General features: G+C 46.5%; 1 protein-coding gene across 5 annotated transcripts in view; it reads right to left on the reverse strand.

Moving 5' to 3' along the window:
* Window positions 1-11,410: 11,410 nt before the first annotated feature.
* OPA1 (OPA1 mitochondrial dynamin like GTPase) overlaps window positions 11,411-14,185 on the reverse strand; it is a 56,829-nt gene continuing 54,054 nt past the window's right edge. For 4 of the 5 annotated variants that reach the window (XM_074190607.1, XM_074190610.1, XM_074190612.1 and 1 more), the window contains 2 exons: window positions 14,069-14,134; window positions 11,411-11,760 (listed from right to left, as the gene is read on the reverse strand). In XM_074190607.1, coding sequence (XP_074046708.1) covers window positions 14,070-14,134 — 65 coding nt within the window. In that variant the 3' untranslated portion in view covers window positions 11,411-11,760; window position 14,069. Of the gene's footprint in view, window positions 11,761-12,601; window positions 13,384-14,068; window positions 14,135-14,185 lie in introns of those variants that run through there. The other variant, XM_074190608.1, reaches the window with a different exon arrangement.

Genomic DNA, 14,185 nt, shown 5'->3' on the forward strand with positions numbered 1-14,185 from the left:
CCCCCAGATACTGCCAAAGGAACGGGTGGGGGCACGGGGGCCGTCCTCTCAAGCCAGTGCAAAGCTGTTAACAATTGGACGAAGGAAGCAGGCTCTTCTCAAATAAAACCAGACTTTTCCAAGGGGTTTGGACTTGACTCTCCCTCCAAGTCATATCGGGACTGGGTGTATGATGGGGTGGGGGCTTAGGCTTGCTCTTCTTGGCCCTTGGGAGGATGCGGACTGTTACAATACTAGAGATCAGTGAGCTCCATCAGGGTTTAGAAGACTGGTTCCAACCCCTGGCATCTGGGAAAATGTGGGCTGGGGGCCTCTTGCTCCCCAACCCAGGTAGTGTCCTGTGGCCGGGAAAGGGAATGAAAAAGATGGAAGGAGGTTTGAATATCTCCAATAATAATGAAGGTAATAATAAAAATAGCTAACATTTACATAGCACTCCTGTGACTCAGTTACTATGCTGAGCACCCTACAATTATTCTTTCATTTGATGCTCATGGCAACTATGGGAGGTAGAAGCTGTTGGTAATCCCTTATTACAGATGAGGAAACTGAGGTCAGCAGGATGGAGTGACCAGGCCTTGAATTCAAGTCCTCCTGAATCCAGGCCCAGCAATCTGGCCCCTGCATCACCTAGCTGCCTCCAACTGTGCTTCAGAAAGACAAAGAGAATGCTGCCCCCGTGTCAGGGGAGGTGACTGGGTCCTCTCAGAGTCCAGTGCATGTTGACCTTTGGGCCATTGGCATCAATCATCAAGGCTAGCCCGGGTCCTTGCAGATGGGCCCCCCCCAGCCCTTCCATCTTCACAGAGCCCAAGGGAGCCCCCAATTCCCCCAATCTGAAGTGGATCAAGGCTCCCTGAGGCTCCTCTCACAGAGATTTCGGGACCACCTCCTCCCCCTGCCTGGGAAGGACAAAGCCTTCCCCCCCGCCCGCCCCCCCGCTACTGGAGAAAGGCCTTTTCTTCCCCTTGCTAAGGGAGGTCTCCGATGCTAAGATACCATTCTGTTGATCAAAACTCCAGTCTTGCTCCCCCCCACCCCCCTCCATGCTCCCCCACCCCACTCCTGCTCCTCTGCTTTTTGGGAATGAAAGGCTGGAGCCTGGCTTCTGCTCAGAGCCAGTGGGAGAGAAGAAAGGCCAGCCCAGGGAACAATCTATGGGGAGGGGAGGCAAGGGAGGCCAGGCCAGGGCAGGCCAGGGGCCGGTCAGCCTGGCAACCGATGCTCCTGCTGCCTCTCAATCACTAGGGAGGGACTGTTTGCCCAAAGGATGAGTGGGTCAGCCCTCAGGTGTCACCTGCTGAACTTCCAGTCATGAATATTCCCCTAATCCTTTCCATCAAGAGCCCTTTTCATGAGAAATCTGGACCCCACTCATAGTTATCAGGGAGGGGGCTGCTCACTGACCTCCCCTTTTCTCTGATCTCCCTTCCCCCAGTCCTTCACTGACACATGGATCATCTTCTTGGGCTCATTCCCAAGGTCCTGGCTTCCTCACTCCCTACTGGTCACCTCCCCTGCTCAGGACAGGCTTAGTGACCAGTATTCATCCAGCAAGAGAGAAATGTAGAAGCCTATGGGTGGGTCAGAGTGAGTTCACTGACTGATGGAGTTTCCATCAACAATGGCCCAGAAGGAGACTTTGGGCTGTTCCAGACAACTTCCTCCATTTTGGTTCAGGTCCCCTCTCCCCTTTTTCTAGACATTCAGTCTCCCTTGGCCCTCCACCCCCACTGCTATATCTGAAGACTTGGATCTACAGTTTCATTGTATTACAGATGTAGGGGGAAGGGGCTTCAATGGCCACCGTGTCCACCCCATCATTTTACAGAGTCCTCTGACTGCATGTGGAGAGCCCCTGAAAACCCACAGGTGATTGACCTCCTCTGCTCCCATGGCCTTCATTCATGGAACCACCCTCTCCAAGGCACCAGTGGTTGCTTCATCCTCAAGCCTTGGGGTCTGTTCTTAATCCTTAGCAACCTCTCAACAAGTTGGACCATATGCCCCCCCCACACGTACACACATTTACCTATATAATCCATATATCTATGTATACATCCACACACTCATACATTATATTCATCATCTCCCCTCTTCCTATTGAGGACACCAGACTCCTGCCAATCACCCCAGCTTCCAGCTTAGGCATCAGCTTTCATTCTCCCCCTTCCCTTTCTCTCTTCTCATACAGCCCCCACCTTATTTCAAGATCATAATACTCCCACCTGAATTATGACAAGAATTGTCTCCCTGCAGGGCATCCCCCCCTACCTCCCCTGCCTCTGGTCTCTCTCCTCCCTAGTCAGCCTCCCTATTGATGCCAAAGTGATGATGATGATGATGATGATTGACCTTCATTATCAAAGACCAAGACATCGGGGAGGTGCCACCAAGACAAGCACATGGATTGGATTTGAGTGAGAGGGGCTGTGCTAATCTCACTTTCTCCTCCCGAGTCATCTGGGTCCACTGGTCAGATAGTAATCAGTTCCACTGGATGTGGCCCTGGATGTGAGGCAGTCACAATTAAGTGACTTGCCCAAGGTCACACAGCTAATAACAATGTGGCCAAATTCAAACTCGGTCCTCCTGACTCCAAAGCCAGGGCTCTACCCACTGTGCCAACTAGCTGCCCAAATGCCTACAAAGAGCTATCTAGGAAGCTTAGGTCTTTATAGTTTTCTTCCAAAATCTCACATCTCCACATAAGAAAAAAAGTGCCAGCAGACAGGAATTTTTCCCCTCTCTGACAGTCACCAGCTGATGTGAAGCTCTGGCTGAGCCAGCTTCTTCAGCCTCTTCAGGTGGCCCTTTCCTGGCTGGCATCCTGAGGAGATCAGAGGAGTGTAGAGAGCCGCAGGATGCCTCTTCTCTCTTCTCCTTCTGGGGTATGGATTAGTGGAAGTGTCCCGAGGATCTTGGGAATTTTTCAGAAATATCCCTCCAGACTCAGCTCTTGGTCAACCAAGAAAATGGTCACTTAATTTTAGGGCATTATTTTTCTATGAGAAATATCACCAGGGTGGCTAGGTGGTGCAGTGGATAGAGCACTGGCCCTGGAGTCAGAAGGACTTGAATTCAAATCCAGCCTCAGACACTTAATAATTACCTAGCTGTGTGGCCTTGGGTAAGCCACTTAGCCCCATCACCTTGCAAAAACTAACAAATAAAAATAAAAATAAAAAAAGAAATATCATCCACTGACAACCTTGCCATGGGCCACCTGGATGCTCAAAGTTCTATTTTTTCTTTTCTTTTGAAGGAATGCTGATGGGCAGTCATTGTCCCAGGAACACCCTGTTCTCCTGGAGTTAAACTTGTTCTCCATCAGACCAGTCCTGCCCAAACCTGGATACCCTAAACCTGTAATTGCAGCGGTAGGTGTTGGGGGTACAAGGGGTTGGAGTGTTAGTATGGAATGGAAGATGAAGAGGACTGAGTCCTGTAATATACCTTTAATTGAACAGACTTTTCCTGGGTTCAGCAGAGGCTGGTCCCCTTGGAACATACACTGAGGGTACCCCCCCTTAGCAGTTGGGTTTGAGTAGGTGGTCAGGCTAAGGCTAGTTTGTCCTAGGAGTCTGGGGGTGGCTCCCAGCCTCACCAGAGTCTGAATGACAAGATTTGTGAGTGGAATCCAAGCCCTCTTGGCCCAGTTGGCCAGTTAGGACAGTACATGATAGATAATGGATGGGGTTCCAGGCCTAGAGTCTGAAGGGGTGGGTTAGAGCTCAGTCTCACATATTTTCTGGACAAGACCCTCCATCTCTTTGTGCCTGTTTGCTCACTTGTAAAATGAAGGGTTCTAGTCCTATGGCCTTTAAAGCCCCTTCTATTTTTAGGTCTATGATGTAATGAAGAATATAATTAAGTTCAGGGTCAAAAACCACAAAACTTGGTCAGGGCTCCTCAAAAAAAAGTCCTTGGATAATGGTCGATAGTTATGGATAAGTTCCTGCTCTTGAGGGGCTAAAGGTGTCTACCTGGGAGAACAGTGGGTACATATGGAGGTGACAAAAGAGATCAGGAAGGAGGTGGGGAGGCCCTGGCAGTTGTGGAAGGACCACAAGGGCCCATGTGGGGTTCTGTTCTCTTGAGACATAGCTGAGGCTCCAATTGGTGGCCAGCGCATTTTTATGACTTCCATGAAGACTGGAGCCAAGCTGATTGCTGTGAGCCACTGGACGACTTCTCTGCGCCCATCGTTGTGATGCTACTACCGAGGTGGCCCGACTCCACTGCGGCCTCTGCAGCAACAGTGTTCTTTCTGCTTAGCTGCCTCCAGACAAAGTCTCCATTAACTCCCCAACCTGCAAGAAAATGATGGGAAACAAAAGCAGGCCCAATGTCCTCCTCTCCCCCTACAAGGCTGGAAACAAATGGTACAGGGATGAGGTCAGAAAGGAATCATGTGCCGACCATACCCTGCATTCATTTACCTACCTCAGAGCCCATTCAACGCCAGGCCTGGGCCAGGGAACAAGAGAGGCTGTAAAGCAGAAGGAGGTTTCGGGGCCGAGCTCCATTTGGAGGTTTGACAGGCCTTTGCCGGCCTCCGCCTTCTTTGTGTCTCCCACATAATAGAGCAGCACAAACTGAGCAGCCCACGGCCTGTGGTCGAGCCCTCGGACAGAGCCTCCCTTTGCAAATGCTAATGGTATTGTAACATCCTGTCAACGGGGGACACAAAAAAGGGGTTGATTTTCACATGAACCAGAACAGGCCCATTGACACGGGTCTGTGGCCAACGTGTAGCATCAACACATCAAAAGCTGGGGCCAATCATACAGTATATGGCAGGGAGAACGTGACAATTAGGGTCCCGAAGAAAGGGAACATGGCCAGTAGTCGCCTCATTACACAGAGACAGTCAAGGAAAACGGAGCAGTTGGGAAGTTAATGGCAGAAGACCACTCACCCGGGGCTGGGGATCCTGGAAAATGTGGGCAATCCCCAGAAGTCAAGTGAAAGGATATTTACTGAGCACTCCCATTGCCCCACAGCCTGGGGAGATGAAAAAAGGCCCAAAATAAAGCAACAAATAATCAAATGAGTCCCTTTGCTCAAGGCATTCACAAACTGCTCTGTAAAACTGGGGAGGGTCTCAGGGGGAGGAGCAGCAGAGGAGAGAGTATGTCGCTGAATCTGGTGGATCCATGGCTCTGATGTCAATTCTACCGAGACTCATTTGGAAGACAGATCCAGAACTTCTGGGTGCCCATGGAGAAACTGCTGCTTGGGAAACTTGGAATCACAGAATAACAGATTTTCCCTCAGAACTGGGAGTCTCAGCAGTCACTGGCCCGGTCCAGCCCGGACAGTGTCTGAGCATCTGTAAGGGACGTCCTCCAGCAGCTGTGTAAAGGCTCCAATGAGGGGAGGACTCCCTGCCTCCTGAGCCTCTTTGAATCTGCTTTCAGACACGTCTAGGAGGCTTTTCCTTCTCTGAAAGGTCCATCCCTCACATTTATGCTAATCTCTCTTCTCCAAACCTGCAGATGTAGGACAACAGCTATCATGGGCCCGCTGTCTTCTCTTCCCCAAGATAAACATCTTCAAGGTCTTCTGTTTCCCCTGCACCTCTGACAAGCAGGGCTAAGTGATTTGTCCAGGTTCACACTGTTAGTAAATGTTTGAGGTCATTCTTGAATCAGATCCTTCTCATGCCATCTACTCTTAAGCCTATATTATGGTTCTGCAGGATCCCACCTTTCTGATAGAATTTTGTTCTAATTACATGAAGCAGCACCATTAACAATGGGAACCACAATTTGTACCATTCTCTTTACTCAAAATATCCATTTTCTCTGGATTCTCCCCTCTCTGAAGCAGTAGCTAGCACCTCCAAGCCAACAAATTTCAAATTCAGCTTATCCCTTTTCCTGAACCCTGCTTCACACTCCTGACTCTTGGCCATCACGTTTGCCAACTCCACCAGCCCTTTGCTTCTTTCCATCAATTAATTGTTAGCCAGTCACATGATTCTACTGTTGCCCTGTCCTAATAGAGGATTATTAATAATCATTATGAATAGGGGCAGCTAGGTGGAATTGGGGCAGTGGATAGAGCACTGGCCCTGGAGTCAGGAGGACCCGAGTTCAAATCCAGCCTCAGACACCTAATAACTGTCTAGCTTTGTGACCTTGGGCAAGTCACTTAACCCCATTGTCTTAACTAAATAAAAACAATTTAAAAATAATTATTGTCAATAATCATAGCTAGCATTCACCCAGTCTTTTGGGTTTGCAAAGCACCTCCCATAGGCTATTGGCCCTCCCAACTCTATTAGGCAGGTTCCATCATCACTCCCCACTCAATGGATGAAGAAACTGGGATCAACAGTTTAAGCTCACCCAGCTAGGAAGTCTGTGAGGCAGGATGCAAACTGGAGTCTTCCTGACTCTGGGCTCCATTCACTGAACCATCCAGCTGTCTTTGTTCCCCTTGTCCCCTGGACTGGTCCTTTGTACCAGTCAGGGCTGGGTTGAGTATCATTGGGCATATCTCCTCAGAGACATGGCATTGCTGTGAATCAACATGGACAATCTCTGAAAACTAAAATTGATGGTGACCAGAAGACCTTGGAGAGATGTACGTGTGGGCATCAGCATGTTGTCTGCATGACCTCAGAGAAATCATGTAGGAAATGCAGCATCACCAAAGGCGGGCCCAGGGGATGTGGGGGGTGGTACAGGTCAGTCCTTCTGCCAAGGGGCCATCAGGGGAACAGATGTATCTATAGTCCAAGGCAAAAGGAGGATCCTGAATTCAGGGTCAATGCTCAGCTTTCCAATTTTGTCTAATCAGAACTCGTATGAATCATGGTGGAAAAGACACCCAGGACTTGTGGGATGAATGGAAATGGAAGTGAGCTGGTCTTGGCCAAGCAATTGAATACTGATGACATATAGACACTATATAAAAAGGGCCTCCAGTCCACCAGTTCCTTGGGAGGAATGGATAGGAAGCACTTGGCATGAGGAGGCATGGAAGGGTTGTGGCAGCTACCCATGTGGGGGTGTTCTACTGAAGAGGTGATTGATGTTTGGGTGCATGAGAGTGTGGCCACCTTTGTTTACATCCCCCCTATTGACTGGATCATAAGCCCAGGCTAGAGGGGGCAGATGCCAGGCCCTACCCCAGTGTAGCACCTTCTCTAGCCCGTTGCCTGCGTGATCATGCCTGCCTAAAGTCAATCCTGTAAGAAGTAATTTAAGCAACAGCTCCTTCTCTTCTTGTGGAGGCCCAAATATTTACTTAGCTTCACTTTGTTCTCCCTCCCCTAATTAATCCACTCAACAGACTAATCCTCAACAAGTTGGATCACAAAGTCTGGGCATTAGGTCTTCCAAACTGGGGGAAAACACTGAATTAGTGAGCAGGGTCCGCTTCTCTATATCCTAGTCTGGGGGTTATATAAAGGGGAGGCATTTTCTATTGTACCCCAACATGCACCACAACTGTCTGGCCCAATGTAGGTTATGGCAGCTATGAACCCTTTAGGAAGGACAGGTAACATAGCTGGTCATTTATTTCACTCCTACTCACCCAAAGCAGTATTTCCAACTTTTATAGTGTATGAATTGTCCTAACAGCGGCAAGTTGTGGGGAATAGGAAGAAGGGTTAACCCTAACCCTAACCCTAATGCCCACTTATTTAACCTTCCCAATCATTCCTTCCCTCCACCCCATCCCCTGAAAATGTTAATAGGAAAAATGAGAATATTGTTCTTCAAGAGACAAAGTATCTGACTTTAGTAAGTATTATAACTGCTTCATGCTAGAAACAAAGTGTGGACATTGTGAAACTATCCACATTGCAGTGTGAGAGGTCAGCCACCAGCCACATCAACTCAATGATACACAGACAAAGGTCTCTAGAGCAGGATGTTGCCCAATCTCCCTCAGTTGTCCAATTCAACAATGGCCAAATCAAAGAATTCTGAATCCAAAATTTGTCAGGAAGTACCTCTGATCCATCACCCTAGTTATTAGAAATGATTCTGAGGGCCATTTTGAAATAAATGAAAATGCTAATGTCTGTTCCAGAGGAATCCAAGCGCCTCAAGGGCAATGGTTTACTTATGTCTTCTCTCTCCAGGGCCTGTGAATAAAATCAAATTCATGAAGTCTTTTTGAATTCTGAGGTTCACAGATTTTCATGGCTGTCCCTTTCTCAGATGAAAGAATCACAAGTATCTTTGTTTTCTCCAGTTGCCTGTTTTCTAATCTTAGATATTTCTTGAAGTTTTGTTTTTGATTGTTCTTGGAAACTAAGTCTAGCTAGTGCTGACCATGACTTTTCTCATAGCTCTTGCCTTCACCTGGTCTGTGTACACAATACAGTTATAGGTCAAATTAACATACTGTACCACACACTTGGTGGACTGGTCATGTGGTTTGATGAAAGAACACTGCCTTTTGGATGACACAAACTGTTCATCTCATTCATACATTTTCATACAATGAGAGGAACATAAGGACTCATGGGATAATTACATCAGAGATTACCTTGCTGAAGGAATCCAGACAGGTCAGCACTTTCTCTGAACTATCTAAACTACAATGTGGCTTGAGTCCCACAGTCAGTGTGGGCCAAAATTGGGCTGGAATCTGAGGCTTCTGGCTTTTGCCTTCCAGTTACAATTAGACTTTTACTACACTAACTTCCACAAACTTCCCAAAGACATCAGATTTATTACTCGGTCACCATCAGGGACTTTGGAGGACACATTTCACTTTTAATCAAGAAGGCTGAGGTCTCAGGAGAACCTGTGCAGTCCCACAGCGAATTTTCAGCAGAGGATCCATCCTCGCTTACTTGGTTCCTTCCTTCCTTTCTCTTCCCTGGCATTTATCTTGTCACATCTGCAGGAGCATCTCAAGACTCCTCTAACACAACCAAGCATCACATCTTTGTAACAGTCACAGAACAGGAAGGCAAAGGTCTATAACAGCAACCCTAGGTTGCCTGCTCTCAAGGGGCTGCCATTTTCTCAGTCTCAAAAAGAAGGGGTAGGGTTAGCAGAAGGCTTCCATAATCAACAATTCCAATTCTGAAGAAGTTAGTGTTTACCTCAGGGAACCAAAGAAAAGCTTCCCTCTGTCACCCTTTATCCATCCATTCTTCCAGACCTTTATAAGAGGCCACATGAAATTACCACTCCAGGCCCAGCTACAAAAGGGAAAGCAGGGGAAATTCAAATCCTCAAAACCTGCTCTAGCCCCAGTCTTGCTTCATGGGGCTGGGAGGGGACCCAGCCCAAGATGAATGAGGCTATTTCTCTCCTTCTTACAGAGAGCACCAAAATAGCCATTAACTTTGTCCCCACGCTGCATTAGATTGAGGTCTGAATGCTTTAGTTATTCAGGGCCTCAAATGCTTTCATCCACACAGATCATTCCAAGATCATAATTTTGCCAATATGAGAATATAGAGAACAAATTTGTGAACATGCCAACTGTTGGCTTGGACTATATGGGCCCTATGTAGATAAATGAAAGACGCCCTGTCACCAAAGCCCGGAGATTCTTGGACTGTTTAGCCAGAATCAGACCTAAGACTTTTACTAGGAGATGTTAAATACTGTATCTCCCAACCCAAATAACCATATTTAACATTTAAAACTATTGCCTGAAAAGGGAGTCTCAACCTCCTATGCAGAATTCCTAAAATGAAAGTTAAAAGTACTCTAGACGTCCTGGAGCCAATGTCCTTTCTTGATTTAAAAATGATCCCATTGTACTTTATATACTGGGTGATTTCAGCTGAGGCTGGAGTGGGGAGGTAGATTTGGTTTCAAAGGGTGCAATGCCACCTGGAGGGAACCTCACTGGCACCGAGAGGCAGCCTGCCCCGGCTCACTCAGGTAGTTTATTCAATAGGGCAACAGGATGGATTGCTTTGTTCCCTTGACTTTGGTCTGTGGATTCTAGTTTTTTACATCTACTTTTAGCCTCAAATGTTCTTCAAAGACTCGGCTGCATTCTCAGGACTTCCAATTCAGCTCCATTCATCACAATGCTTCAGAATCCTCAAAATTGGCCTTGAATTTATAGAAGCCTCAGAAACTTCTACTTTTGAGGTCAGAGACACAACACACCCAGCTTCAGGGGTTTGAATAGAATTTTATTTTTTCCCTTAATTACATCTGCATTCAATAAATATGTTTCCATAATCCCCCTCAAAAAAACTGAAAAAGAATCACACTTAGCCAGAGATACAGTATAAAGAAACATCATAATGCGCAAATGAACCAGAATTCATCATCTGTATGGAAATCTGTTGGCCTGTTCTGGGGCCTTTAGTGATCAATGCTTCCTTATGTACCAGCTAGTGGACATCTGGAGCAGCCAGTTTAATGCCTCTCCCTTTTCTTCTGGTAAACGCCACCAGGACGGTCCCCAAATCCTCAGGGTGACTAACAAGGAGGGTGGGGTGGGTGGGTGCATTTTCTCCTCCTGACCCAGAGAAGATCTGATCTTGCTCTACTCTTGACCTTGGCAAGGGGCTGGAACTCTCTGGAATAAGGAGTTCCTCCATACCAACACCAATGTAGAGTGCTGCTATGAACCTGATAAGGACCCTCTCCAAACTTCCTTGTCAAGTCCCAAGTATGGAGAAATACATATTCACATGGTCAGGAATGCTTTGAATACTGAAGAAAAATTCCTAGGCTAGGACTGAAAAACTGAATTCTGGGAAAAGGAACCCTAAATGGCCTGGAAGAAGCAGATTGTCACACGGTGAGAGTTTTATTAGAAGCCAAAAAATGGAGCTGAATGTTGAGAGAAGCCCCCTGTGAATCCTAAGGGAGTGGCCCTGCCTCCAGGGGATTCACCACAGGTCTGGGGGAGGAAGGTTGGGTCCCTGCCTCCTGTCACTACCTGCCCCAAATGGTGTCTTTAAAATGATCACTGCATGTGTATGTATGTATGTATGTATGTATGTATGTGTATACGAAGGAGGGGGATGTAGGCTTGTACTAGCAACCTGAATGTCTGAAAACAAAGAAATTCCTCTTGTTGATGGTTCCCATGCATATCTCACATGGCACAAGTGAATCAACAGCCAGTTGACTGGACCTTTCCCATCGCTAGTCTCTGGTGAGAAGAGACCAAGACCAAGGTTTCCTTTTGGACAGACAGGAGCCCAGCAAACCTGAGCCACATGGATGGCTTCTCCTGAGCCAAGCTCTGAGGTGACTATGAATGGCCAGGGCCCAAACTCCCAGGACACTGGAACTGGTCAAGCTCACAATATCCTGCCAAAGACCATTCATTCCCTTTCACCTGGTGAGTTTAAACTGAATGGGGGCAATCCAACCATCTTCGGACAGACCATCACAGAGCCCAACAGTGACATCTGGGGGGGGGGGGGGGATAGGATTATTTTATATACAAATAATAGGGTTGCTCCAGGTTTTTATTTCAAATACTCAGCAATACTTTCTGGAAAAGAAATGGTAATTGGTAATTAAATAAAACCAGTCTGTACCCAGAGAACCTGTGTCCCAGGGAATAAGACTAAAATCAGAAGGTCAAACCGACTGTCATCTCCCAATCTGTCACTTCAACAACATAAACAAGGGGTGTTGTTACTAAAGAGGCTCCACCCAGAATAAATGACCTGTGTCCTGGCCAAGGCGTGTTTCCACATTGGGGCTCTCCGAGGAGAAAGGCTGGACCGTAGCCTGAGAAGCGTTGTGTTTCTTCAGGAATTCAGAGGCAGCAGCAGCTGCTGGGAGGGCTTTTACTCTGTTGAAGCAAGAACACCTGATGTTAGGCCGGAGGGCAACTCCACCACTACCATCTTATTGCTCCAGTTTTGACCTTTGAACAAGCTGTTACAAACACACCAGTGATGGCTGAGTGCTTGGGGGAGCTCAGTTGTTGTAGTGGGGCTCCACTCCCAGCATAAAAAAATAAAATGTGTTCAAAACAAGACCCAATTCACTTTGCCCTAGAATCTTAAAACTACAGATGCTGCTCAAGAAAGAAAATCCCGTCTTCAAGCCAATGCTGATTGACCTCCAGCTAAGCTGTGTGGGGAGTCCCTGCCCTTCCTAATTTAGGATTCCTGACAGTCAAACCAAGCCCGAGTACCTCTGGGGACACTGCCTCACTGACTGGCTTCCTATTTCTCTTAAGTTCTTGCAATGTTTGACCTGCCGACTTTGTGGTTGGTCACCCCACAGTCATCATTGGGTCATTGGCCCAGGCCAGTCTGTTTTCTTCCCTCAGTATTTACAGCTCTCTTCAGTCCTTGAGAGTGGCTACTTCTGGCTGGGAAGGAGCTGAGCTCTGGCCAGACCCGGGGCCAGCCCTGCAGGGAGACTGGACCAAGGACCCATGACGGCCAAGACTGAGCAGAGACCCTAGAAGAAGTGTGACAGCATGGTGTTTGGGGCACTACCATCATCTGTTGTATTTAATAGCTCACTTCAAAGCTCAAATCTGGAGGTAAATGACAATGGTAGCAACAGCCCATCAGCAAACTCTCAATTATTTTTCCCTAATAATATCTAAATTAAGGGAAAATAAAGACATACAAATATATGTTTTGAAGATTAAAAGTAGTATACCACTATTAGAATAAGATAAAAAAAAGCTTGGTACTAAAATTTTAGAATGAAATTTCCTATTTTTACATTTGAATAGGTTGTGTTTTTTATCCTGAGAATGCACAGGATTGTGGGTGAAAGGATACCCAAGATGCACTTCAGGGAAGGGAGCCTCCTGACTCATTTGCCTGACTCCAGGACCAGCTCTCCTCTCTTCCTCCCTTGGGCAGCAGCCTGGGGAGAATTATCAATTCCCTCAGAAAATGTAGAATACACAGAGAGAGTTACAAAGGACTTCAATTAGATTAAGAGAGCTTCCCACACACACACAGACACGGAAAAGTTAAGCACCTGGGGTTGTAAAGACATTTCCCTAGCAACTGATTATTGGAAAGAAACCCAAAATTTCATTCCCTTCTGAGAAGACATCACTATTGTAGGCAATCACATCAACAAAGATGTGACAAAAAGTCAGATATTCTTTTCTCAAGTGCTTCAGCAAGAATATTAGGATTTATCAGTAATAATTCACTTAGATCAACGGTCCATTCTGGTAGGGTGAAATTCTTGAAATCTACTGAAATCTGCCCAAGAGGATCTGACAATTCTTTTAGGCCAAACAAAGGCTCAGCTGTTGTTGTTAAGGCACAGGGTCGATCGTTTCCACTGAGGCCAGGAAGATGAGCTGAGTCTGCAGACTGACTGTGAGTTTACTCTCTAAGTCTTGATGAAGGGTTGATTTGTTTTGCTGAACTACTTTCTTTTTCATCTGGAGGGGAGGAGGTTTTGATGCCTTAGAAACAAAGGCTATCCAGCCCTGTTGGTGGCAAAGAATTGGAAATTAAGTGAATGTCCATCAATTGGGGAATGGCTTAGCAAACTGTAGTCTATATATGTCATGGAACATTATGGTTCTATTAGAAACCAGGAGGGATGGGAATTCAGGGAAACCTGGAGGGATTTGCATGAACTGATGCTGAGTGAGATGAGCAGAACCAGAAGAACATGGTACACCCTAACAGCAACATGGGGGTGATGATCCACCTTGATGGACTTGCTCATTCCATTAGTGCAACAACCAGGGACAATTTTAGGATATCTGCAATGGAGAATACCATCTGTATCCAGAAACAAAGGCTATCCATAAAACAAGATTTTAAAAAAAGGTTAAAACCAAATATGATTTTGGTTAATATAAAAAAAAAAGCCCCTGACACATCTTCCACATTGACTCCCAATGACCAGCTTCACAGGATGAAATCTCTCTGCTCTCTCTGTCCATGCAGGCACAAGGTCTTAGGGAATTCAAGTCTTGAGATCATGTTATTCAGTCACCTAACATGTTCCAGACTTGAGATTCCCATTTCAAAGGCTCCCGCTCCTACTCCCCCTCCAAATCGCCAGCCATCTCAGCCCATCAAGGTCAAGGAGACCACCAGGATAATGCAACCCCCCTTGGGTACATCCAATATGAGGCAGTAATAGCTCAGACTTTTACTCACGTTATTTCTCCTGATGGAGGGCTTCAATGAAAGCATCTAGTTTTTCTTGAATTTCTCTAACTTTCTCTATTAAGACAAAAAGAAATAAACATTATGTTTACTTTGTATTGTCTCTCC

This window comes from Macrotis lagotis, chromosome 6, assembly GCF_037893015.1.
Source record: "Macrotis lagotis isolate mMagLag1 chromosome 6, bilby.v1.9.chrom.fasta, whole genome shotgun sequence".
In the NCBI taxonomy this organism is placed as follows: Eukaryota; Metazoa; Chordata; class Mammalia; order Peramelemorphia; family Peramelidae; genus Macrotis; species Macrotis lagotis.